Raw genomic sequence first — 26,510 nt, forward strand, 5'->3', positions numbered from 1 at the left:
GTGTAGAGTTTTGAAAGTAGTGTGGAGTATCGAGTTATGTGTTTGGTTATGAGATTTGAAAATAATTTTTGAATTGAGTTTTTAGTCATGTGTTTGGTTACGATTTGAGTATGAAATTGTGTTTTGGGTTTAAAATATTAAAATTTAAAAATTAAAATATTTAAAAAATAAAATAAAATAAAATAAAATATTTAAATAAAAATTATATATTTAAAATAAAAAATAATTTTTTTGGAGCATTTTTTAAAAAATAAATCCAAAATATTGTTCCAAACACTGTTTGTTTCTTTCAAACCTGTCATCCAATCCATTTTTTTTTAATATTCTAAAAGGAAGGGCAATAAGGTAATTTCTTATGAAAAAAGTAACACTGTTTGGTGGTTTTTGACAGCAGGGGAGAATCTTGATATTGTCAGGCAAAGTACGGAAGATTACTGTAATTATTCAAATCACAGGAAGGTCCCTGTATTTGTCAGAAACCTCAGGGGAGGTAAATGTAATTTACCCTAATATTTTTTGAAACAGGGGAAGTCAATGTGATTTCATAAAATAAAGAGGATGATAGTGTGATTTTAAAAAAATATATAGAATGTTAATGTAATTTATATCCTAAATTTTAAGAGAAATGAGAAGATATTATTCAGTTCTCAAGCAAACAATGCACATGTTTCTTACTCCATCTCATGCATTCACAGTCAAAAAAAAAAAAAAAAAAAAAAAAAAAAAAAAAAACAAAAACAAAAAATAGAAATTATAGATATAAAGTAATTTCTTGCTTTTTTTAAATGTTCATAGTCAGTAAAATATTTTGGTCCAATAAAAACACTCCAAGAAATAGAGATAAAAGTTAAGGCTATGTTTGGTTACGTATTTCAAATACATTTTCACCCATTGATTTGAGTGTTGTGCTTGTTTTGAATTTTTAAATTATAATTTCATACTCATTTTTAAAAATTCCTTTCCAAGCGGAAAAATTTTGCTAACCCGGATGTCCGGCCGATTGACCAGAACAATATTTATTTATTTTTTTTTTTGATACCTGTTATTTTTATATTATAAATAAAAAATATTTTTGAATTTTTTTTAAAATTTTTATATGAGTTTTGAATAAAATTTTGTATTATGTGTTTGGTCATGAGTTATAAATTTTTGAATCAAATAACTTTTCTAATTTCAAAAACTCAAAACTCTCTTCAAAACTCAATTCAAAACTCTTTTTAAAACTTATAACCAAATAAATTTTTCACATTCAAATCATAATTCTAAAACTCACAAACTCAAAATACAACTCTATTTTCAAATCGTATTTAAAAAACTCTACTAAATACTACATAAATGAAATTTCTCCTATCGTTCAACAAGTGAAGATTGTAATTAGAGATCTTTGACGAAAAGATCTTTTCAAAACAATTTCCCTTGCATTTTTGGTCGGAGGAGGGGGAGAAAAGGTGGAGGGGCATTATGATATGATGATCAACCCTGGGTCATGAGCAAGACTCAGTGGTTTGTCACTACACCATAGATTGTTCAATGTTTATTTGTTTTAAAATTCTTCAAAAAGTCACAAATTTGAAAATAAAATACACCCTCAGTTGCTCAATGTCTATTTGTTTTAAATTTTCCAAAAAAATCACAAAATTTGAAAACAAAATGCATTGTCTAATTGTATAAAGATATAGTATCCAATAATATGTAAAAAAATGAATTAAAATTTTAATTATTTTCGTATTATATTAACATTTAACTTGACTCAATTTAAAATAGATTAACTTCTTTTCAATTTATTTGTAATTCAATCTATTTTATAGACCTGCATATAGATTATATATATATATATAATTAAATTGATGCGGTAATAATAAATGTATCAATTTAATCACATGTATAAAAAATAGTGTGACAAGTATTAATTTAAAAATAAATTATTCCTCTTTTAATTTGGGGATAAAATTACCTATTCTGAATTCCGCTCAATCCAGGGGCAAGGGCGCTGGGCTTTGATTGCAGACGTACATATATATATATATATATAAGCGTCCTCTACTGTCTGTGAGGAGCGAAGAGAGAGAGAGAGAGAGAGAGAGAGAGAGGTAGAGAGATTTTTGCACAAAAATGGCGAGCGCAGCTCAGATACCAACCAGTTTCGGGCATGAACTGAGAGCATGCCTTCGGTGCAGGCTTGTCAAAACCTACGATCAGGTCTCTATCTGCTTGTGTTAATTGCTACAGCGGTTGTCTTATGTATCTCATTGAAATCGTCTCCTTCCTTGTTTCGTTAGGGTTTATTTTTTAATGACATTATTCATTTATCCCGTATTTATATGTAGTATTATTATTGGGGCCATGCCTATTTGTGGATAATTTTTCAAAGTTACAGTTTAGGGAATCGGGATGCGAGAACTGCCCCTTCTTTAAGATGGACGAAGATCATGAGCGTGTTGTTGATTGCACTACTCCTAATTTTACTGGGTAATATTATTTACGCATCTCTCTCTCTCTCTCTCTCTCAGTTTAGTACAATCTACATGATACATACATGTTGCTAATTTCATTGTTTGTTTGTTTGTTTTTTTGGGTGTTTTGTGCTCTCCACATCAATCGCTTCACTTCTATCTTCGTTTAATTTTTTTGGTGAGAATTGTTTTGCAGGATTATCTCAGTCATGGATCCGACCAGAAGTTGGGCTGCTCGATGGCTTCGCATTGGTATGCCGAGCTATTTTTCATTCTAATTTTTTCTTTTTTTCTTTTGAAAATTCTGGAAGGTTTTACACTTACATGGTTATTTCTATATGCTCATCTTTTCTTTTTCTTTTCTTTCTTTCTTTCTTTCTTTCTTTCTTTCATTTTTTTTCTTTCTTTTTTCTATTTACCCAAATATATATATATATATATATATAGATGCTGCTTTTGTGCATGAGTGAGCTAGTGCTTCTTCATTAATTTTTTCTGTTTGGTCTCTGGTTGACACTATACAGCCTCTTGTTTTGGAAGCCTTATGAGCCAGGGTTGCCTACTTTTCGAATTAGGGTTTAGCGCACTGGATTTATAGAGAGCTTGTATGTTGACAAGGACATATGTATCTTAGCCTGTGTGGATACGTGTGCCTGGCCTAAAGCCTAAAGCCTAAACGTGAATTTGCTAGAATGTTGTATGTTTTGGTAAATTTTACAATTATCATTGCTTCTTTCTAATTAGAAAAAACAAGAGGCTAGTTTACAAGCTTGGTAAAACAAACAAGATGAAACATATCTTCTCATAATCATCATCCATCATAATCTGCTGTAATTTTCAATCAACTGTGGTTGCACTCAACTTCAATTAACAATTTTGATGTTATCATATGCATAACACATGCGCATGCACTATACAGCATGCATCAGTTTTGTTAAGTTATAAGTTAACAAAAGACAAACAAATATATATAAGTAAAAAACTACGTAGACAAAATGCGGAAATGCTATTTGTTAGCCTCATGTGCAAAAAATTTGAAGCAAGCGAAAGGTACCAAATTAAAATCCTAAGCTGTATGAGGTGGATATAATATAACATGAAGGATGACATGCTCTTCAAACATAAAGACAAACTCGTATGTTGTTGCTATAAATTCCTATTGAATACAAACTCATATGTTGTTGCTATAAATTCCTATTAAATTTATTTTGTAGTTGGCTCAATTATGGCAAAGGTTAGGATTGTACCCAATCTACGCCTCCTTGACCCCCATCAAATGGGAACTAAGCTTGGTATAGTTTTAGTCTGTTCAATTATATTATTAGAAGCTGGCAAGTGGACATGTTGCATGCAACATATTGTGTAGACATTTAATTTTTGCTGTAGGTATAGTAGAAGAAACATGGACATTCACACAGCATGATGACAAACTTTCCATTGTCTCGTTCCTTGAATTTGAGGAAATGACAACAATAACTATTGACACAATATCTCTGAGCTAGTGTCAACTAACATAGCCATAACCACAAGAACTTATTGGACTGATGGGTAAGTAATTCCTTTCTCTGATTTTACTTCTTCTTCCATTGTTTTTATCATCCTAGTGGAGGAGGAAACCACCTCCACACAACTATCTCCATGTCTATTGTGTTCATCAACACTAAGTGGCTTCTAAGACCATGTTGGGACCACCATAGTTTGCAAAATACATCTTTGTCTGAGACACCCTCTCCACCCTTCCTCATCCATCACCATACACAACTCTGAGATGCAAACTTTTTCTCTCCTTTGTAGATGCGAGTCTTTGCCTCCAAGAACCTCCACCCAATCCAACACCCAACTTTGAAGTCTCCATTCCAGCAACCTACCTCCCCCTTTTCATATTCCACAAGAAATTTCTACATGACATATGTAGGATGACTCCTTGCCTAGCAAGCCAACTTCATATCCCAAAAAAATGAGAGATCTTTGGAGTCTTCTCCTTTGCTCCACTATTTTCATTCGATTCCCATGCTTGCCTTGTCCAACAAAGTCGAAAGTCTTCTGTAGTAGCTGAACAATCATCCTCATCTCCCCTGCCTACTAATCTTTCCCCTTTGCTTGAATCATCTATCTTCAAAGAAGATGATAAGCCCTATTCTTCCCTTCAACCCTTCCTTTATGTGCTGGATTGAATATACTGGACCGATTACATATAATATTCTCGAATGACTCTCTCTCTCTCTCTCTCTGAAGACAAAAGTTGGTATTGTCTTTAGTTATTTTTTCCTTCTTTCATTTAGCTGCTACATTGCTAAAAATCAAAAGGGCTAAAACAAGTGGTTTTCTGCAAATCATTTCTTTCTTTTTTCATTATGTATCATGTTGTTGCTTTTTTTTTTTTTTTCCTTTCTTTTCCTGGTGAAATTTGGCATGGTCAGCTTCAGGAAATGCAAAACCATAAATTGCTGAATTATCCTCAATTCGTGAACATAAGAAAACTTAAATGAGTAGGACCAGCTGCAATTTAACTTTGAGTAAATTTAAATAGGATTCTAAACATTACCTTCGACATTTTCTTTTGGACCAACATTTGTTGCATCACTATGTGCTTCTTCTTAAGACTCTTATGTATACGTTCACTGATGTGTGTGTACATGGGTGCGTTATTATGCCACATCATTCTCTCATATGGAAAAATGGAGAGAGAGAGTTCACAATTAAGCGACAAATATAAGGTTCAGTGAGCAAAAATCATAAGGTTTATTATGCCACATCATTCTCTCATATGGAAAAATGGAGAGAGAGAGAGTTCACAATTAAGCAACAAGCATAAGGTTTAGTTTGTGGTCTGAACCTTTGAGAGGAAAAGCCATTGAACCCAAGGAAGAGAGAATTTTTTGGAGAGAAGATAATCTTGTCAGGAAAAACTAAAACAGTCATTTTTATTATTGCGGATCCTGTTGTTATTTTGTTCTTGTTTCATTGTAACTACTTTAGGTGAAAGAAAAAATGTGCAAAAGGAGAAGAGGACTCTTGGAGAAGATAAGAGACATCCCTTTGGAAAAGACTAGAACAATTATCTTTCTCTTCATAAAACCTTGCACTTGAAGAATTTTGCCACCGTTGAGTTTTTGAATTAATATTGAACATGAAATGATATTGATTGATATAATTGAATAACTAGTTTTCCTTTTTTCCAAAAACATTTGATTGTTTATTTCAGTGGAAAATTTATGGTTTTAATGACTTGTAACTTGGAATTTATGATCATATTAAACCTTTACCAGGAAGATTTGTCCCTGGTTGTTACACGCTTGCAGTCTCAGAGGCACTCCCCGAGGATCTTCAGGTTTGCAATTTATACTTCCTGCAATTCTTAAATTTTGTTCTCTTAGAATGTATTTTTGTTCTGTGAAGTTGGTCAATATTTACCTTGGCAATTTATAAGTTTGAACCAAATTATTCATGACTGTTGCATTTTATATTCTTCTCAATGCTCCATGTAAAAATAGTATACAGATGTGTGATACCAGAAATCAGTCCATCAAGTCCATTCCCATAAATGAATCTAATGAATTTCTCAATGACTGAGAACAATGGATTTCTTAAAGTTTTTTTGCTTTCTAAAACCAACATGGTTTCCCTTACAAAAGTTTTGCAGTATTCGTACAAACTAGGGTGGCCCAACCCTCAATGAGGCCTCAGGCGAAATTTATATTGTTGCTTTTTAAGTAAAATTCATTTCCATCTTCTATTCTTTTAATTAAAATTTAAGGCTGTTCACCATCTTGACTATTAGGGCCTTTGGATAAGGATATTTTTGGGGGCGAGTAATTTTACATACCTAGAAAATGTGTTCATAAAACCAATTGGGTAAATTAAATTCCGAACATACCCTATGAGATTTGCTTAAATTACATATTGCCCCTGTAGTTTTGGATATTACATTATGTCCCTTCGAGTTTCTAATTGCACCCTTTTATTAATAAATCATCAAAACAATTAACAGTTTTTAATGATGTCAGAAATAAATTTCAATTTACAATTCATGTACTTTTATTGTTGTATAAGAGAAGAGTTAGGAATTTTATTTTTTTAGTTAATTCTGTTACATAAAAATTTATGATAAGGGGATATTTGTATTTTCTATAATTAGAGCAATTTGTATTTTAAGCAAATTTCAAGGGCTGTATTTGTAATTTACCCTAACTATTTAGAAAAGTCCATGACCCCCACTTAGCTATGAAAGCAAATAAAACACAAATAAAGCATGTGTAAGAAGATCAAAACGAATAAATATGGTGTTATGTGAACATTTCTAGATATTTTTCTAGGTACTTTTTTTAGATATGTATGATTATTCTTTTCTTTTTTATCTGGGTTTTTGAGAAATGAATTGTTTTTACCGGGACTTTGAACAAGGAGGGTTTTTTTTTTTTTTTTTTGTTCTTCCTTCTTTTTAACTCTTTATTATTGGGGCTTTTGAACGTGGAAGATTTTAATTTTTTCAGGCTTTACTATTAGGTCCTTTGGACATGGAAGTTCTTTTTTTTTTTCTTTGGCCTTCGGATGAGGAGGAATCTTTTTATTGTACCTTGTGACAGTTATTTTTATTAGGCTTTAGATAAGGAGCTTTTCTTTGGGCATCCAGCAAGTAATTTAGAAATTTAAGGCCTCTTGAAAAAGTGGGCTTTAGGCGGCAACTTCAATGGCCTAGTGATTGAGCACCCTGCCTACAGAAAACCTAGTTGCCTTATATATAAGTTTTGAAGAGATTAAATTTGAGAAAAACTGAAATTCTACAGAACACTCAGTGGGGGGACCTTTGGACATCTTTTTTTCAGTTAGGCGCTAGCTCGCTTGAGTGCACTTTGAGCTGGAGCTTGTGTACATTTTTTGGCAAGTGAAATTGTAGACACCTGCCACTTTGAGCATGGTTTCTGTGGGAGCTTCTGAAGTATTTTCTTATAAACCCTTTGTGACCTGCTCAAAATGCGTATTTGAGTAGGGACATTTTGTTTTTTTGCAAAATTTTAATTCCAAAACCAATCAGGAACAGGAAAGGGTCAAATAGGTCTATTTGGTGCAAACTGAACTTTGGTCCCATCTCCATTGCACTATGCTCTATGAAGCACGGATACGAATAAAATAAGATACGATGCGATATAGATATGACGATATAACAAAACCTAAAAACGTAAGATATGGGTACGACTATGATACGTTTGTAAAAAATTATAATTTTTAGTATTAATACATAAACTCAGACTATCGTGATAAATCCTTCTATATAAATTAGTTATTAGTTTAAGAGTTAATAGCTCTACTTTTTTTTAGTAGGTCCTATAAAAATTTCATTTAAATATAAAGTCTTAACTATCTATATTGCTATTGTGCTTGTCCTTTTACACTTAAATGAAATATACAAAATATTGTACGCAAGTTTTCCATTATTGTTTAATTGCTAAAATTCAATTTTAGTATATTATATTATTAATTTATCCTTACCTTCTATAAAGTATGTTCTTGGATATGAGACGCATGTGCACATTAAGGATAAGCCAATCTAGTAAATTTAAAAAAGGTTGGATACTACTGTAATCTCACTATTTTCTTCTTCTTTAAGTGAAGTATTGAAAAATTATTTTTGTACTATCCTAACAATTATACTCTAATGCTGCAAAATTTATTATGATCTCAGTTTTATAATAATTCCGATATGTGACCAAGAGTATCCAAAAAGCATCTGATATTTTTCAAAATTAAAGAAAATTATAGAATATGCTTGTGAAAATTGTATTTTCTGCGAGTACAGTGCGGTGGTTGCATTGTCTTTGTGTTGATCTTGAAACTGCAGCACCCAAGACACTCAACCTAACCTATCAACTCATTATAACCAAAATCCATTGTGTACATAAATTGCCCATACACTAGATACCTACCTAGGGGAGTTTATTTCTGGTGACATTGTGAGATGAAGCATACTTCTTTGCACAATTTAATTTAATATGTTGAAATTCTTTTGTTAATTTTCTTCTATCTAGTTTGATACAATCTAGAATCTGATCTTGATTGGTAAATTGTATGTATTTGCAGAATCTTTGTGAAGATGAGCGTGTCCAATATGTACCCCCTAAACGTGTATGATTGAGTAGTTGATCATTACTCCAATAGCTAGTAATATTTGCTCATTTGAGGGTATCCAAATTTTCAGTTTGTAAAAGTAAATGGTTGTCAAAACTAGGGATCAGTTGACACCTTGCCTTTTAGCTCAAGCAAATGGACTCCAGACTTTGTAACATCCTTTTGGTTATGGGACTTTTTAACTGTCATTAGTTCTTGAATATTCTGCTCGTTGCCTATATCTATATGTCAAGTATGCCAAGGCTTTGAGGATAAATGAGAATGTCTCAATCTTGGTGAAAGAGAAAAGATATGTGGTCGCTTGTGTTTTAAGGGTGATATTTGATTGGGGATGATAGAGATTTCTATTCCATTAATAGCTTATAAAAGGAAAACAGTGAAGGAGGGGGCACTCATTTTTAATTTTCAGAATAGAAGCTCATAAATGTTCTTTAAACTATTGAGGTGATAAGTCTTTTAAGTGAGTACACACGGTCATGTGATAAGCTTGATCTATTAGATAACTTCTCTAGAGAAAAGAAAGCAAAATCCAAGGGAAAATAGTGGGGCCTTAATTGCAAGAATCTTGCATTTCTGATTTGCATTTATTTTTAAAAAGAATGTCTACAAAAAGAAATATATAATTGGACATAAAATCAATTTTAGAAAAGTAGGTCTCACCAATAAATTTTTTAAAAACCTATATATCTTCTAATTCTGAATTTAACCTTTCGTTTGGGGGTATGGATTCGTTTTTTTGGTTTTTTTAGCTATTTTATCCTGCGGCTAAAAAGTCTCGTTTGGGATGAGTTTTTTGATTTTTTTGACTTTTGTGAGAGAAAAAAGTAAAATGATTATAGTTTAAATGTGACATTTTGTCTTATTAATTTTTTAGTTTATTTTTGTTTTTTTATAACTAAAATAGTCAAAGTAGTCTATGTCATAGGGGTGAGCATGGTTCGGATTGGACCGGATTGAGGTAAAACCAGGACAAATCCGTTATCTACGGTTCCTGAAAAATTGGAACCAATCCAATCCGTTTAAATCATGGAACCAATCCGAACCAATCCATTTAAATACGGATTGGATCGGTTTAGGACCACGGATTCACATAATTAAATAACAAAAAAATATATATAACACTTTAATTTCATAAAAATATAAACATAACGCTATATTAGTTCCACAATAGCAACATCTATTTCTATAATAGCGACATACTGTGCTAGAATTTAAACAATCATAAGAAAACTGGTTTCATCATAAGTATTTAGACCATTACAAATTAAAACTAAAAACTAACAAATAAAAAGTAATAAAAGAAGATATTATACGGTTTTAGGTTTGAGTTTAGATTTTATATAGAATAAGAGAAGATACTATGGGGGAAGATGTATAATAAAAATATATACTATTTGTATACGATCCGGATCGGTTCCAATCCGGAACCGTGAGGTTCAATCCGGAACCAATCCGTGTACTACGGATTTTTAATTTTTCAATCTGGAACCGAACCACGGATTCAAAAAATCAATCCAAACCTATCGGATTGGACTGGACTGGATCGGATTACGGATTTCACGGATTCCTTGCTCAGCCCTACTATGTCAAACATAGTTTTAGTTTTTGTGTTATATAAGGATTGAGCAAAGAATTTGTGAAATCCGTAATCCGATCCGATTCAATCCCATCCGGTATGTTTAGATTGGTTTTTTGAATTTGTAGTTCGGTTCTGGATTGAAAAATTAAAAATCCGTAGTCCACGGATCGGTTTTGGATTGAACTCCACGGTTCCGGATTGAAACCCATACAAATAGCCTATATTTATATTATGCACCCTCCCGTATAGAATTTTCTCTCATTCCATATAAAACTCAAACTCAAATCTAAACTCGCATAGTATTTTCTTTTATTGCTTTTGTTTGTTAGTTTTTAGTTTTAATTTGTAATGATCTAAATACTTATGGTGGAATCAGTTTTTTTATGATTGTTTAAATTTTAGAATAGTATATTGCTATTATAGAAATATATGTTACTATTGTGAAACTAATATAATGCTATGTTTATTTTATGAAATTAAAATGTTTTATATATTTTTTTTCTTATTTAATTATGTGAATCCGTGGTCCTAAACCGATCCAATCCGTGTTTAAATAGATTGATTCGGATTGATTTCACGATTTAAACCGATTGGATTGATTCTAATTTTTAAGAACCGTGAATAACGGCATCCAAACCAATCCAAACCATACTCGCCCTTTATGTTATACCTATTGAAAAAAAATGTAGTGAATAAGAAAGTGTAGTTTAACAAAGCTATGAACTGGTTTTAATACCCCTGGGTTGAAAATTATTTTGTTTACACGCTTGATAATGTGCAAACAAAGCACGATTTATTTATTTATTTTTTATTTTTATTGATTTAAACTGTGTGATGGACTTTATTTCAAGTGGAAGTCTATATTATTTTAATCAATAGAAAAGTATGTTTTGTTTTAGAGCATTTCTAATGGTTTGTTATTGAAGCTGTTATTGTTAAATTATGGCAGCAGTTCATAAAAATGGTAAGTTTTAACAGCTGTTATCTTTAGCAAATGCCAAAGCTATCAAGTCAACTTCAACCAACCGTTTCCTCACTCCCTCCCTCTCTTCCTTTCTTTCTCATCATCCTTTCCAAACAAAGAAGCAATTTTCTCCTAATTCCAAATTTTCACCCAATTTCACCCAAAATTGAGCAATTCAAACAGAAGCAAGTTAGCAAAATTTCAATTTCAACAATTTCAAGCCAAAAAAAAAAAAAAAATTTTTTTAAAAATAAACACAGTGAAGTCAAAAAAAATACTTGATAGAAATTGGAGGGGAAAGAATTCACCGTTCTAGTTCTGATAACAGAAATAGTTGTAGACAGAAGGTGTTTGCTTTCACAGTTTCATGGTTGTAACTGTTTTCATTCAATGACAATCCAGTCTGTGATCATATCACAACACCCAAATAAAAAATAGAACATTCGTTACAAATGGGAATATTTGAAAATCAACAAAAAAATCTTTATAAAGAAAAATTACCAGTAAATGAAAGTGAAAATTAGAGGAAAGAAAATAGAACACGAAATAAGAGGAGGAGGAAGAAGAAGAAGAAGAAGAAAAAACCTTACAAAAAGAAGCATCTGTAGTAGGGATGGAAGGCTTCGGCGAGTGATCTTCCATGTCCATGAGAGATGAAGGAGGTGGGTTTGTGAGATTTGGAGACATGGATGATCGATTCAGAGGGACCTGAGGTGTTTGGAGTCAGATATGGCAAACGACGGCGATTGGTATAGGATGACGAGTTGTAGGAGTGAGAGAGAGTCAGATCTGGGTTCTAGGAGAGAGAGAGAGAGAGAGAGAGAGAGTAGAGAGAGAAGTTCCCACTGTGGGAAGGACCGATCAGTATGGAGAGAGAAAAGATATAGAGAGATAAGAGAGATGGAGTATCTAGAGAATAGAGAGAGGAAGATAATTATAGAGAATAGAGACCGGTGAGAGAGGAAGATGTTTCTAGACAATAAAGATCTCAGCCGTTGGAAATGAGAGATAGAGTGTCTTGGTGGAATGTTTAACATGAGCCCAACGACTCTATATGAATCTAAAAGTAAAAAAATGGCTATTTTCCCAAACAAATAAGACACCAACAACTATAATTAAACGGCTATTTTTCTTTCAATTTGAGTAGTATAAATACACATACATTGTTTCATCAATTTGAGTTCACGGCAACAATTTTTCTTTCAATTATATTTTTCTCTTCTATTTTTCACACAATCAGTATGGGAGGCTCATTAAAGACAAAGAGAAGAAAATCATTCACCACTCAAGAAGATGTGTCAATTTGTTGAGTTTGGTGTCACATTACTGAAGACCCAATTGTTGAGAATTCGCAATCTTATGCTCATTAATTTTTAAAAGTTATTGTTCATTGCAGAATGATCACTCAAGAACACAAGTGTCTATCTCATCTCAATGGGGTGTAATTATGAAATGTTGCAACAAATTTCATGGGTGTTTAGCGCAAGTCGAAAATCTACACCTAAGCCGGATGTCTCAAGTTGATATAGTAAGATTTCATCTTCATTTATTATGTCAGTTTTTTTTTTTTAATTATTATTAATTTTGTCTTATATAAAAATTAACTAATTAATTAATTTAATATTTTATTGATACAGGTGCGTCAAGCAAAACTATTATACCATCAAGATGAAAACAAACATTTTGCTTTTGAACATTGTTGGCCAATCTTGCAAAACAATATCAAGTGGCAAGATTTAACTCCTACGAACACAGTGAAGTCAATGATACATACACCGTTTTTCCCTAATTCAGCCCCTGATTCCCCTATGGATAATTGCATTTCTCTTGAAGACGATAACAGTCTAAGTGTTGATAATAATTAAATCGGTGAGGGTAGTGTCTCTGCAAGGGGTAAAAAGCCTATGGCTAGGAAAGTTGCAAAAGAATTATTTCGGAGAAATTAAGTCGTTGAAGCTGAAGCCCAAAAAATGAGCATACAATTGGAGATATTTAACCAACATCTTGCTGAGAAGGAAAAGAAAAAAACTAAAAGAAAAGAAAAAAGGATTTAAGAATTGCAAGAGATGAAAGAACTTGAAATCAAAAGACAAGAACATGAGATCAAAAATAAAGAACATTTGATAATAATTACAGACATTTCTCATTTGGATCTTTAGACGAAAGCATATTACATAATGCAAAAAAATGAGATTTTTGCCAAATGGTCCGCAAATGTCAGCAACTCAAATTATTATTTTCCTTTGCCTGCTGATGAATAATTACGGGAGAATATATTTTTTAATTTTGCAATGTTATTTATTTGTTAATGTAATTTTTAGTCTTTATTTGTAATGTCGTTTTAATGTTCCAATATAATGTAATTTTTAGTATTTAAATTTATTTTTTCAATTTCTTTTTCATTTTGTCTAGTCGGGTATAATATAAATATATAATTTTTTTTAGAAACAGTTAAAAAAAGGTCACAAAAGACAAAAAAAAATTAAAAAAAAATTATTGAAAAACTAATATCCAAACAATACTTATAAATTTAAAGGGAAAGTTAATCGAGATTTGCTAAAATAACAAATAAATCATTGAAGCACTATTATTATAATTTGATAAAATAATATTATTTATTGTCAAATTATAACAATAATAATATTATTTTAACAAACACCATTAGAGATGCTGTTAGATGCGTGACAAGGTCAAAAAAAATCTTCTGACATCCGTAAATGTTCCTTACTACTTTTCTAAAAAATTAAAAGTGTTTGACAAATACTTCAAATAGTTCAAAATTTTTCAATGCTTACATTTTTTTTAATTTTTTTTTTGTTTTCTCATGTTATCTTTATTAAATATTTTTTTTAGTACAAAATAGCAATTAATAAATTAATAATTAAATTATAGGGGTACTTATATGTAGATCTTAATAAATAGATTTATTGTCTAATAGGTCTTATGAAAAAAATTTGTTATAAAAAAATGTCACTAATTGTAAATTTTAGCGACAATTTATAAAAATCATGACAAAAAAAGTCACTAATTATCAATTTTTAACGACGTATGTAAAAAATTATTACAAAAAAATTATTTTTAACGATAATTTCATCAAAATTTATTTTCAATAGGACTTGATGGGAATTAAGTCAAACTATTAAGATCTATTGATAATTTCCCTTAAATTTTTTATAACGCATGCTAATCTCTTTTTTTAAATTTGAACTTAATTTTTTATTTATCTTGACACTTCATAATTATTGGAACAATTGCCCGGGGTCTATCTTTGTTATAAAACAAACGATTTGTGTGGTGCTCCCACAAGCAATGGCGTGCGCCTAGTATCAAACTTCCACCCCCGGAATCACCCACCCCCGCTGCCACCCACCCCCCAACGGTTAAAACAAGTTAGAAAGATTGTAAAATAAATAAATAAATAAATAAATAAATAAATAAATAAATTACTCATGACAATGATATGTAAAAATGTTTAACATCTTAAAAAATTAACAAAATTTTTATATAATGCTCATCTTAAAAATTATATAGTTTTTTTCCCCCTAAATTCCTAACATTACTTGATGATATATTGGTCCTGCTTGTTAGTCGTATGCATGCCAAGGGTTAATTGGGACACCCTTTTCAATTATTATACTAGGTTATTGACTGTGAGGTGAATGAGAATTTGAACTATTTTCAAGTTTTCTTATATTTTTGCTAAAATAGTATTTAATGGAAATAGTTATTACTTTTTATTTTTATTTTTATTTTTATACATAAGAATTAGTGTTACTCAATTTTTTTTGGGGGGTCAAAAGCCAAGAAAAAGATAAATTGTACTTTTTTTCTCTTACACTGTATAGAGTATAAATTTATGTAAGGAATTTAGCAAATGAAAAGAAAAAAGTAAGTGAAATATAATCATTTTTTTACTTACATTTCATTTATTTTTTAAATTTATTTATTAAGTTTGTCATTCAAATATAATCTTAAAAGTATTAAGGATCTTCAATTTTGGCCTTTAAAATTTATATTCGTACTGTGGGTGTTGATTTCTGACCACACAACGAAATGGGAAACTCAGCTGGAGAGTATCGATAGAATAGATTAAGCCCGAACAATCTGTCACAGAAAGATAAGAATCTGACGGTGGTTCGTCCACCTAGGGACATCCCGACGCTTAAGTCAGTAATCAGATATCTCTTAAATATAGCAAATTGTGCTTAACTCACAAGAATTAACTTACTGCTCACAGTATATCACAAATAAAAGCATACTTTAGACCCATGAGGGTGCCATGTTTTTATAGCCAACACTGACTTGATCCCTGTAAAAGCCTCATTTCAGTGGACTCAGGCTCAATGCCTATCCTGGACCATCAGCTAGATAGGAATAAACTCCCTAAGAGCTTTATTCTTATCCAGACTGAGGTCCTCCCCTGTTCCAAGACTCCTATCCCTTATCCGCTCATCTCGGATTCCGATATCTTCGCAGATAACCTTGGCCTAGCCGAGATCACCTCGGCATCAAGACCAGACCACGTGGCACCTCAGTTGACACTTCGGCGTCACCTTGGCCATGTACTGTCATTCAAAAAAATGTCCCCACAACTGCCCCCTAGGTTCTATTAGCTCGACATCCTGAGGTGATGAAACTTATATCGCTTGTTCATATATCATGTCGGCTAAATTCATTCTTCCTTTTTGGCCGAGATCAGGACTCATCGATTTCAAGTACCTAGGACTCAACTGTCCATCTTTATCAATGACCCAAAACTAAGAACCAAGTTCTTTAACCGAGATCGTTCCTCTAGCCGAGGTTATTGCCTCATTAAATCAAGAACTCTAAGAATTTTATCTGCGCATGAGCTGTTACGCACGGTTTTCTTAACCGTTTCCTTTACGCGTCCTTTTCGCATTGGTTCGTACCTGATACGCGCCATCAGGTCTACTTCTGCGCACGCCGCCTGACAAGCATAGGGAAGGAAAATCATGAGAGAAAAAATGGTTGGGGCTTATTTACAGTAGTAAGGAAAAGCCCTAAGGTAAAATAAAATAATAGGCCCCAAAACCCCTTAGATAGGGCCCATTCGGACCTCAAAAATCTGAAAAAAACATGCCGGGGTCAACCCTTAGACAGGAGGGGGTTGACCCTATCTTCCAGCAACCAATACACAGACATAAGAGGGTCTACCCTCTCCCAGTCTGGTGTCTACCCTATCTTCCAGCAACTAACACACAAACATAAGAGGGTCGACCCTCTCCAGTCTGGTGTCTACCTTATTTTCCAGCAACACTCCCAGAAACTTCACCAACAGGTAAGGGTCGACCCTTAGGAAGGTTGGTGTCGACCCTAGAATAGAATTTTTAAGTCTCCAAAGAACTTTTGACAAGAATAAGTGCGAACAACCAAACCCAACAAGTTTAAATCGGATTGTACTCCTCCAAAACCAACCTATAACAACACCAAAGATTTTCAAAATAAAAAATAAAGGATTCGAATACACTTTCCCATAACCTTTGAAGGATACAGGTGCTACATAATCCAAGCAAACAATCGAAAAGTAGAAACTTGTGTTACAACATTAGTCTCACATAAGTTTTTCAAATCAAAATCATTCAAATCGAGCAAAACTACAACAAAAAAACAAAAATAGGCCTCACCACAGAGAAGAATGTGTCCAGTTATAAAATTAGTGGAAACTCTGTCAAAACAAAATCAACAAAAATAAAATTTGTTAACCAAAAAAAAAATAATTTAAAAGCAGAGGATTGTGCAAAGTGTCTACATGCTTCACAATAAGTAAATATAAACAAATTAAGTTAAAAAGATGTAGCAGATGAAGTGAGTGTAGTTCATGAAATTAAAATTAAAATTAAAAATAAAAAAATGTTTACAACAACATAGAACTTACAGGCGATAGATACTCTGTTTCTTTCTTTGCATATGGGCATGATTGAATTTGAGAGAGAGAGAGTGATAGAGAGAGAGAGCATACAGGCGTTGTCACTCGCTGAGTGAGTGAGAGAGGCACGATTGAGACTGACTGTTGCTAGCCGTTGTCGCCATCGTCACTCGATGTTCGCTGTCATCGCTACTCACTGCTCGCTGCTCGCCGTCGTCGTTGCTTGAAACAAAATTCCACCGCCGTCGCAGTCGCCAGAGAGAGATCGAAATACACCGGTGGGGAAAACAATCGAAATATACACCAGAGAAAGATCGCTTGGGTATTTTTTCTTCAAAGGTTGTAGGGATTTTGGGAAAAATGAGCTCGAATAAGGATTTTGGGGAAAAGAGCACGGATGGGCTAAAGGAGCGGGATATAGAAATTTTTAATTACTTTTTGTGACGGCATATTTCAACCATCACAAATGATAAATCTAACAAATAAAATGACGCAATTTTAATAAGAGTTTTTTTTGCGATGGACACTTGCCGTCACAATTTGTCCACTATTTGCGACAACCAACTTTTCCTGTCTCAAAAAGGTTTGTTTTCCAACGGGACACAAGGCATCACAAATAGTTTAGTATTTAACACACCTTTTCTTGTATCTTTATTCGCGATGGGTCATTGCTGTTGCAAAAGGTATTTATTGGCGATGGTGGAAAATGACGTCGCAAATACCATTTTTGGGAAGGGATAATTGTCGTCGCAAAAAGTTCTGCATTATTTAGGCCCTTTTCTTGTAGTGAACAATAAATTTTTTTAATACAATTTTTATTTTTAACAAAATACAATAATATTAAGAAAATGAATGATTTTTTTAACAATTGCCAAGCATAATGGATTCTATTATTATTATTATTTTTTATCTCAATGGTCAATTAAACAAGTTAAAAAAAAAATGGCTTAAATAGTTATGAAGTGACTTTTGCTAAAATTAAATAGAAAAAAAAAATATTTTTTCTATTAAAAGTGATAGTTGGTGAAACCTATTTTTCTTATATAATAATAAAAAAAAGGGAGTTACATGTTATAATTTAGGGCAAATTATCTACACCTCCCTTGAGGTTTAGCTAAATTACAAATTCCCTCTTGAGGTTTCAGAAATTACATCCTGTCCCTCAAGGTTTATATTCGCATAACAATTTAAACCCTACCATTAACTAAACGTTAAGAATGGTTAGCTGACAATTGCTCCTGCTGAAATCCCTTTGATAAATCAACAAAATTTACAAAAGAATTACGTTAGATGGGAAAAAAAAAAAGAAGGTTTTTGAACCATGTTTGATTTGTTATTTAGAAAAAAAATTCAGAATTAAAAAAAAAACTAATTTAATAAAAATAAATATGAAAAAATATATTTAATTTGTAAAAATTATTTCTAACCACACAAAAGATAAAATTATATAAAAATAATAATAATTTTTTATTTTTTATTTGTTAACCAAATTAATTTTTATTTCTTTTAAAAAAATTAAAAAATAAATTTATGAAAATCAAACCAAACATACTCTAAGAATTTTTTGACAAGCCATTTGTTGTGTTTTTAACTTATTTAATTATTTGTTAATTTTATGATATTTTTACCATTTGACACTACAACATATAAGTGTTTTAGAAACCAAAATTTTTTGATCTCTAAAAGTGAAAATTTTGCTGCAAAAGACATTTAGGGACTAATTTCTATCGTCGGGTAGATAGTCGCTAAAAGGTCACCCTGAAAAGTAAAAAATAAGGCTTTTAGTGATAAAATTTTGAAAATGTCAATAATAAATACTTTTAGGGATAAAATAATTTGGTATCAAAATGGTTTATTTTTTGAGACAAAATTTGATACCAAAAAGATAATAATTAATCACTAATGTTTAATTTTCGTTGCTAAAAATATAATAACGATATTTTTCGCAACAAAAATATTTGGTCCCCCAAAAATAATTTTGTCCCTAAAATCTTAATTTTTTTTGTAGTGTGATAACTATTTTTCCATTTTAATTTTGCATTTCATAACTTATTTAAAAATGATAATTTAGCTAAACCTCAAGGGGAATCTGTAATTTAGCTAAATCTCAGTGGGGAATCTGTATTTTAGCTAAACCTCAGGGGGTGTATGTAATTTGTTCTTATTTGTCAAAAGGGCATTTTTGTCAATTTTTGATATCCGTTAATGGCGTTAATTGTGATAGGCCGGGATGTAATTTTTGAAACCTCAAAAGGGAATCTGTAATTTCATTAAACCTTAATGGAGGTGTAGGCAATTTCTCTTATAATTTACTATTCCAACAATACTACATACTCATATTTTAACCCACAATTATGTGACAAGGGAGATGGGTCCCAAGTTATCAAATCAAGAGTTGACATATATGATACCACATCATTGTAGATACAATTGTGGGGGTTTTTTTTTTTTTTTTTTTTTGGGTCTCAAACATTTTTCTTATCATTTGTCTAGACTTTTTTAGTATTTATGAAACATGGTGGATCCTATTAATTTTTTTTAATCTAAGTTGTCAATTAAACAAACTAAAATAAAAATGAATTTTTTTTGGGCTCAAATTGCTAAAAAGTGAGTTTTGCTAAAATAAATAGAAATAAATATAATTTTTCTAATAAAAGTGTTGGTTTGTGAAATATTTTTTTATTTAAAAAAAAATGAGGGTTATAGGTGATAATTTATTGGTCATCTATAATTATTTTCAGATCAAATGAGAATACCATTCTAAATTTTCTTCTTACCTTTTTATTTATTTTTATTTTTTTATAGGGGTGCAACTCGGGCGGGTTCGGTCGGGTTGGGGGTCTGCCCAAGCCCGACCCGAATTGTATTTGGCAGTGCCCAAGCCCGACCATGAACCCGAGCATTGCTGCCCAAGCCCGGCCCAAGCTTTGTATTTTGAACTCGGGTTAGCCCGAATTGCCCGAATTGCTCGAGTCCAGAAACCTGTAGGCAGATCTAAGGGTAGACATAAAAGATGCTAATCTAATGGTAGAAGACTAACAAAAAAAAAATAAAAAATCAAAATTAAGACTAACTCTTTTACTTAATAGAAGACTAACCAAAAAATAAAAAATAAAAAATAAAAATTAAGACTAACTCTTTTACTTAATTTATATATATTATATAATTTATTAAATTATATATATATTATATAATTTATATAATATATTAAATTCAATTCGGGTTCGGGTTGCTCGGGTTGGCCATTGGTTCTGCCTAAGCCCGGCCCGAATTGCAATTCGGGCATCAAAAATCTGCCCAAGCCCGTCAAGATTATAAGATATAGTTGCCCAAGCCCTAAAAAAACTCGGGTTGGGCTCGAGTTGCTCGGGTTGAGCCCACCCGAGTTGCACCCCTATTTTTTTATATAGATACTTTTATTTTGTAGAAATTTAATTTTATTATATTAAATATTTTATTGTAATTTTTAAATTAAAAATAATTTTTGAAAAATCATATTTAAATTTATTTATGCCATTATAAAATATAATTTTTTTAATATCAACTTATTCGATGATCTCATTCTAAAATGTGTATTTACTTTTGTTCATTAATATTAAATTTTAATTATTCTTATTTATTATTAAAAAAATAAATTAGCAAATAATTATATATATATATATATATATATAATTTTATTTCGATTGCTCAAGTTATTTGATGTCTCTTTCCAAGTCCATTCAAATTTATTCAAAATTTTGAATTTTACATAGGTTCTCACTGAATTAAAAATTATGTTGCACAATCTTTAAAAATTTACAGGTTTGACTCGAGTTGCTTGGGTTCAACTCGCCCAAATTTATAACTTTAGTAAGGGGGTTGATAGTCACATTATTGAAGTTATAACAAATTAAAAATTGATACATAAATTGTGATAAAATTATAAAACTTAAATTGTAAGTTTCAATTTTTTATTTTTATTTTCATAATTTAGATACAAAAATCTAACTATTTATATTATTTCATATAAACATATTTGGGTAAATTACACTGACATCCCCTGAGATTTGGGTTTAAATATATCACCCCTTGATGTTGAGAAAATTACATTCCCACTCCTGTAGTTAATATTCTCATTTCACAAACCTCCTGCTTATATAAAAGGCAACAACTCGTGGTAGAAAAACAAAGGAGATTATATTGAAAAAAAAAGTAAAGCAAAGGAAAAAAAAGAAAAGAAAAGAAGTAAATCAAAGCAACAAAAGAGAGTGTATGAATTCAATATCTTTTTGATACTAACGTTAATTCTGTTTAAATAATTATAATGATAAAGGGGTCAGTGAATTTCCCAAACGTTAGAAGTGATATGTATTAAACCCAAATATCAGGGAGGGTAAATGTAATTTACCCAACATATTTTATTAATTTTCTCACATCCCGTGCATAGCACGGATTTTCACTAGTACTTGTGTATTGCTATAGTTGTTTCTACTAATCTCATTACAATCTTTATTCTTTATATTAAATGCATTTTGTTAAAATTCATTTACTAAACTGAGATTGAGATTCACAATCCAAAACAAAACAAAAACAAATAAAAACAAAGATTTAAATTTATAATGACAAATTTACAGTACATCATTTGATGAAATTTATGATGCACTAATTTGAAAATATGGTTAAAAGCTGGTTTTTTGGTTTGTTTTGACTTTTTTTTTTTAAAAAAAAGGAGTACTTATATGTAAGTCCTAATAAGTGAACTTATTGTCTAATAGGTCCTATGGAAAAAATTTGTCATAAAAAAGTCACTAATTGTAAGTTTTAGTAACAATTTATAAAAATCATGACAAAAAAAAGTCACTAATTGTCAATTTTTAGTGACGTATGTAAAAAATTGTCACAAAAAAATTATTTTTAGCGACAAATTTTACCAAGACTTATTTTTAATAGAACTTGATGAGAATTAAGTCTAACTATTAGGACCTATTGGTAGTTTATCCAAAAAAAAAAAAAAAATGTATAAAAAATGTAAGAGTTGATGTGACTCTAAATGGGTTAAAAGTTAGCTTTTGACTTTTAACCCTCTTCCCAAATTATAAAAAAAGTGAATCAAATTTGCCATGGACTCTTCCTAATATGTTAATCTCTTTCTCTCTCCTCTCTCTTTTACATCTTCTATCATAAACCATTGCCTCCTTCCCCGCCAACCATCACCTCCCTCCCTATTTACCAAATCTCAAATCACCATCAAACCCAGAACCACCACCACAAACTCATCACCACAAACATCAAATTTGAACCATTTTGGTAATTTATACATAATTATTCAATCGAAAATAGCACCCCAACAACATTGCTCTTTCAAATCAATATAAAAGAAGCCAACAATTTTTGGTGCTACAAGGTAGGTATATATTCAAGAAAAATAAAAATAAAAGCAACACAAAATAAAATAAATAAGATGGCAATAAAGAGAGAAGCCACACCATATGTGTGTGGTTTGATACTACCATACACACACGGCACACAAAAGCCCCATGGGTACATCTCTCTTTTTATTGATTTTCACTCTTCAATATTTATTCTTACAATAAAAATCCCTATATGAAAATTATATTTCAGTAGGTAATAGAGAGGATCAGGTTTCTAATATCTAACATGTCCTTACTAAACAAAATAACTTTTGCACTGTCTTTGAGGCTCGAGTTTTGCTAAGATCACAAAATTAGTACACAGAAAAATATACAGAATAGAAAGGGATCAATGCTGCGCATTTTCATGGGCAGCAATTCTGTGCACATAGGCGAGGCTGTACGGAATTTTTCTGGTGGATAACAATTGAGAAACAAGGTGCATGGTTGGCCTAGATTGTGGATTGACATGCAAACATGCAATTGCCAATTTTGCACTACACATCACTACCTCCTCAACTTCAGGGGATGGAGGCGAAAGGCGTTGGTCCAACACATCTTTTAGCTTTATGTTCTCAACTGCTGGGGTCAACAGAGACATGATGAAGTCTCCCGGATGCTTTCCTTTGATCACTTCTAGTGCCAACACACCAAAGCTATAGACATCACACTTTTCAGTTACCTTCATTGTGTAAGCAAGCTCTACAAAAAAAGAGAGACAAGATAATGCACTTGTTTTGTTATGCTTCAGATTCTATGTCAATTTAGGAGAGAAAAAAACTATGTTTACCTGGTGCAACATATCCGTATGTGCCTGCAAATACACTCCAGTTAGAGGAATCTTGCTTCAAAAGCTTGGCAGTGCCAAAGTCTGAAACACGAGCCTCGTATTCCTCATCAATCAGAACATTGTTGCTGGAAATGTCTCGGTGAACAATGGGCGGTGTGCAATCATGGTGCATGTATGACAAAGCGCTTGCTACACCCTTAATAATATTCACTCTCTTAGGCCAATCCAATTCTTTAGCTTCTTCGTCTTTGTTAAAAATTGTAGCGAGACTACCTCTTTCGAGGTACTCATAAACTAGAAAAGAATGCTGAGCATGTGAACAATACCCAAAAAGTTTCACTATGTTTCGATGCTTAATTTCTGTCAATGCCCGTACCTCATTTAAGAAATCTTTCATATCAGCTCTCTCGGATAACAGATGAAGTTTCTTCACAGCTACTATATTAGCTGATGGTAACTTTGCTTTGTAGACAGTTCCATATCCTCCTTTTCCAATGCAATATGTGGCATCGAAATCCTCAGTAGCTATTACAATGTCATTGTACATTGCCCTTCCATCGAATATTGATATCGATAAAAAATCTTCACTCGAGGGCTGGGTGTCACCCTTTTCAACTTGTGACTTTCTCTTTCTTAGATCGAAGACAATGAGAAGTCCGATGAATGCACCTAGAAGCAAGAGCGCTCCACCAAGAGGGAGCACGATTATAAGAGCTAGTGTCCTTTTTTCTTGAGTGTGTGTGTGCAATGTAGAAGGAATTTTGCAAGGCTGTAAGCCGGTGACATTTCCACACAAATCTTTGTTCCCTTGCAATGCTGCTATTGATGCATTCATGAAAGCGTTGCTCATGGGAATAGGACCTTGTAACTCATTGTATGATATATCAACATATGCCAAGCCACGCATATCTTCAAAACTCTTTGGAATGAGACCAGAGAGTTTATTGTGGGAGAGGTTTAACTTCTCCAAGCTCCGCAAATTTGTGATTTCGAATGGTATTTCCCCTATGAGAATGTTACTACTTAGATCCATCTCGGTTAGTTGAAATAACTTGCCAATTTGTAATGGAATTTTCTGGTTGAACATGTTATTGCTCAGGTTCAAGTAAAACAGATTTCGATAGTTCTCCAAAATACCTGGTATTGGCCCACTAAATTTGTTTGTGGATAGATCAAGTTTCGACAACTTAGTTAGTGATTTGAGTTCTTGAGGTATCCAACCTGAAAGTTGATTATCAGCCAAAATCAGCCACTCCAAAGAAGTCAACTCTCCAAATTCCTTTGGGATGTCCCCAGTTAAACGATTTGAAGATAAATCAAGTCGTTCTAGCTGTGTTGACTTTCCAAAACCTGGTGGAATGCTACCAGTGATGTTATTTCTTGTTATTTTTAGGAGTGTTAAATTTGGGAATATTCCCCAATTTTCTGAGAATTTGCCATAAAAATTATTGTTACTCAAATCTAGGTAGACTAGGTTTGGATTAGTGCCAAAATCTTCAAATATATTTCCAGTGAGTTGGTTTCCCTCAAAGCGGGCTATGGCTAAGCTTGAGCAGTTTCTCAGACTTTTAGGGATTGTACCTGTGAGCTGATTGTGGTGCACTTTGAAGTATTGAAGCTTACCACCTTGGCAAAGCTCTGGGAGATTCCCAGAAAATTGATTTTCGTCCATTACTAGCTCAACCAATTTTTTCAAATTGCCAAATTCTTGTGGAATGCGGTTGGATAGTCGGTTGGAACGGAGGTTTAGAATTTCTAAATTGGTCAAATCACCTAAAGAAGCTGGAATAGGACCACTAAGTTGATTCGAACTCAATTCTAGATAAATGAGGGACTTCAAGTTCCCTAATTCCTTTGGAATTGGACCAGAGAGTTGATTATTCCAGAGGCATAGTCGGGCTAGAGAGCTCAAATTACCTAAAGATGTTGGGATTGAGCCAGTAAGATTGTTAATCTGAAAGGTTAGGCTTTGTAGTGATTTCAACTGTCCTATCTCTTGGGGAATGGAACCAGATAGGGAATTGTTGAACAACTGCAACACAGTTAGGTTATTCAAGTTTCCCAATGTGGAAGGAATAGGACCTGTGAGATTGTTGCCATCTATGTAGAGCTCAACAAGATTGACTAGGTTTCCTATTTCAGGAGGAATGGAACCAGAAAGATCATTGTGATAGAGATATAGATGAGCCAAGTTTCTCAAATTTCCTAAAGAAGCGGGAATGGGTCCTGAAAGACTATTGGTGCACAAAGAAAGCTCAGTAAGAGACTTTAACTGGCCTATCTCTTGAGGAATTGAGCCATTCAATTGATTTTTGAATAGGTGGAGAGTGTCAAGATTTATTAACATGCCGATTTCTGGTGGGATGTTTCCCGAGAACTGGTTGATGGACAAATCAAGATAGATGAGTTTGGAGAGGAAGCCAATTAGAGGTGGGATGACACCAAAGAGATTATTCATGCTGAGATCGATATATGCAAGATTGGGAAATGATGAAAATGAAAAGTTGTCGAGCGTACCATTGACACTCGAATTTGTGAGGTTCAACCTATTGATGCTTCCATTGAAGTTGCAAGTAACTCCAAACCAGATGCATGGGCTAGTACTTGTTGAGATGTTATCATGAGGTCGAAGGACCCATGAAGTTTGCAGGGAATGGTTTGGATTTTGCAGGGTGGCTTTCCATGTGATGAGAGCATTAGCTTCTTGAACAAAAGCAGTAGCAACATTAATGGTTGAAGAAAAGAGTGTAACAAACCGGACTAAAGAAACAAGGCAGAGTAGTTTCTCTAAACGTCCCATTGTTTTTTTGTTTTTGTTTTGGCCTTCTGATGGATAACTAATTGGTGGTTCAAGGCTTTAATTTATACACAAATTTTTCCACAAGTCTGGTTGCCATATCAATCACCATAGACTTTGACTATGGAAGTCTTTCTAATTAGGCCACATATATATATATATATATATATCACTAGCATGTCATCTGTGCTATGCATGAGATAAAACAATATATTATTTATTAAAAATACGATAATTATTTTAATTTTTTTTGTATTTTGTCTCTCGTAAATAAAATTTTATATATAAGTTTAAGAGTTTTGTTACAAATGCTCCTTCACTATAATATATAGTATAAATAGATAAAAATTGTTGTATTGACAATTAACAATTAAAATTATGCTTTGTTATATATATAAAAAAAATGACATAGTTCTAATACTTCACTATTTTAGAATAAAAATATATGAATTTTAAAAAATTGTTATATGAAAGAGAAATAATTAAAGAAATTTTAAAAACTTAATAAGTAAGAAAGAATTATC

The 26,510-nt window shown here is 32.2% G+C and overlaps 2 protein-coding genes across 3 annotated transcripts; one reads left to right on the forward strand and one right to left on the reverse strand.

Annotated features, from left to right (window-relative positions):
• The first annotated feature begins 1,921 nt into the window (after positions 1–1,921).
• On the forward strand, positions 1,922–8,835 carry LOC145788671 (transcription elongation factor SPT4 homolog 2-like). Of its 2 annotated transcripts, none has more exons than XM_082893497.1 (5): positions 1,922–2,199; positions 2,378–2,469; positions 2,650–2,705; positions 5,723–5,784; positions 8,532–8,835. In XM_082893497.1, the coding sequence occupies exons 1-5, from the start codon at positions 2,113–2,115 to the stop codon at positions 8,580–8,582; spliced, it is 348 nt and encodes a 115-aa protein (XP_082749623.1). In that variant the 5' UTR covers positions 1,922–2,112; the 3' UTR covers positions 8,583–8,835. The 2 variants fall into 2 exon arrangements, with proteins under 2 accessions (XP_082749623.1, XP_082749624.1); XM_082893498.1 differs by having other exon boundaries at positions 1,985–2,199; positions 5,727–5,784.
• A 13,166-nt stretch (positions 8,836–22,001) lies between these two features.
• On the reverse strand, positions 22,002–26,011 carry LOC114273192 (uncharacterized). The gene is made up of 2 exons (XM_082893499.1): positions 23,190–26,011; positions 22,002–23,101 (listed from the first exon to the last, which is right to left on the reverse strand). Exons 1-2 carry the CDS (start codon positions 25,987–25,989, stop codon positions 22,749–22,751), a joined length of 3,153 nt encoding a protein of 1,050 aa, XP_082749625.1. The 5' UTR covers positions 25,990–26,011; the 3' UTR covers positions 22,002–22,748.
• Between the last annotated feature and the right edge of the window lie 499 nt (positions 26,012–26,510).

The sequence above is a fragment of the Camellia sinensis genome, chromosome 11, assembly GCF_055761805.1.
Source record: "Camellia sinensis isolate YWXY chromosome 11, ASM5576180v1, whole genome shotgun sequence".
Taxonomy (NCBI): domain Eukaryota; kingdom Viridiplantae; phylum Streptophyta; class Magnoliopsida; order Ericales; family Theaceae; genus Camellia; species Camellia sinensis.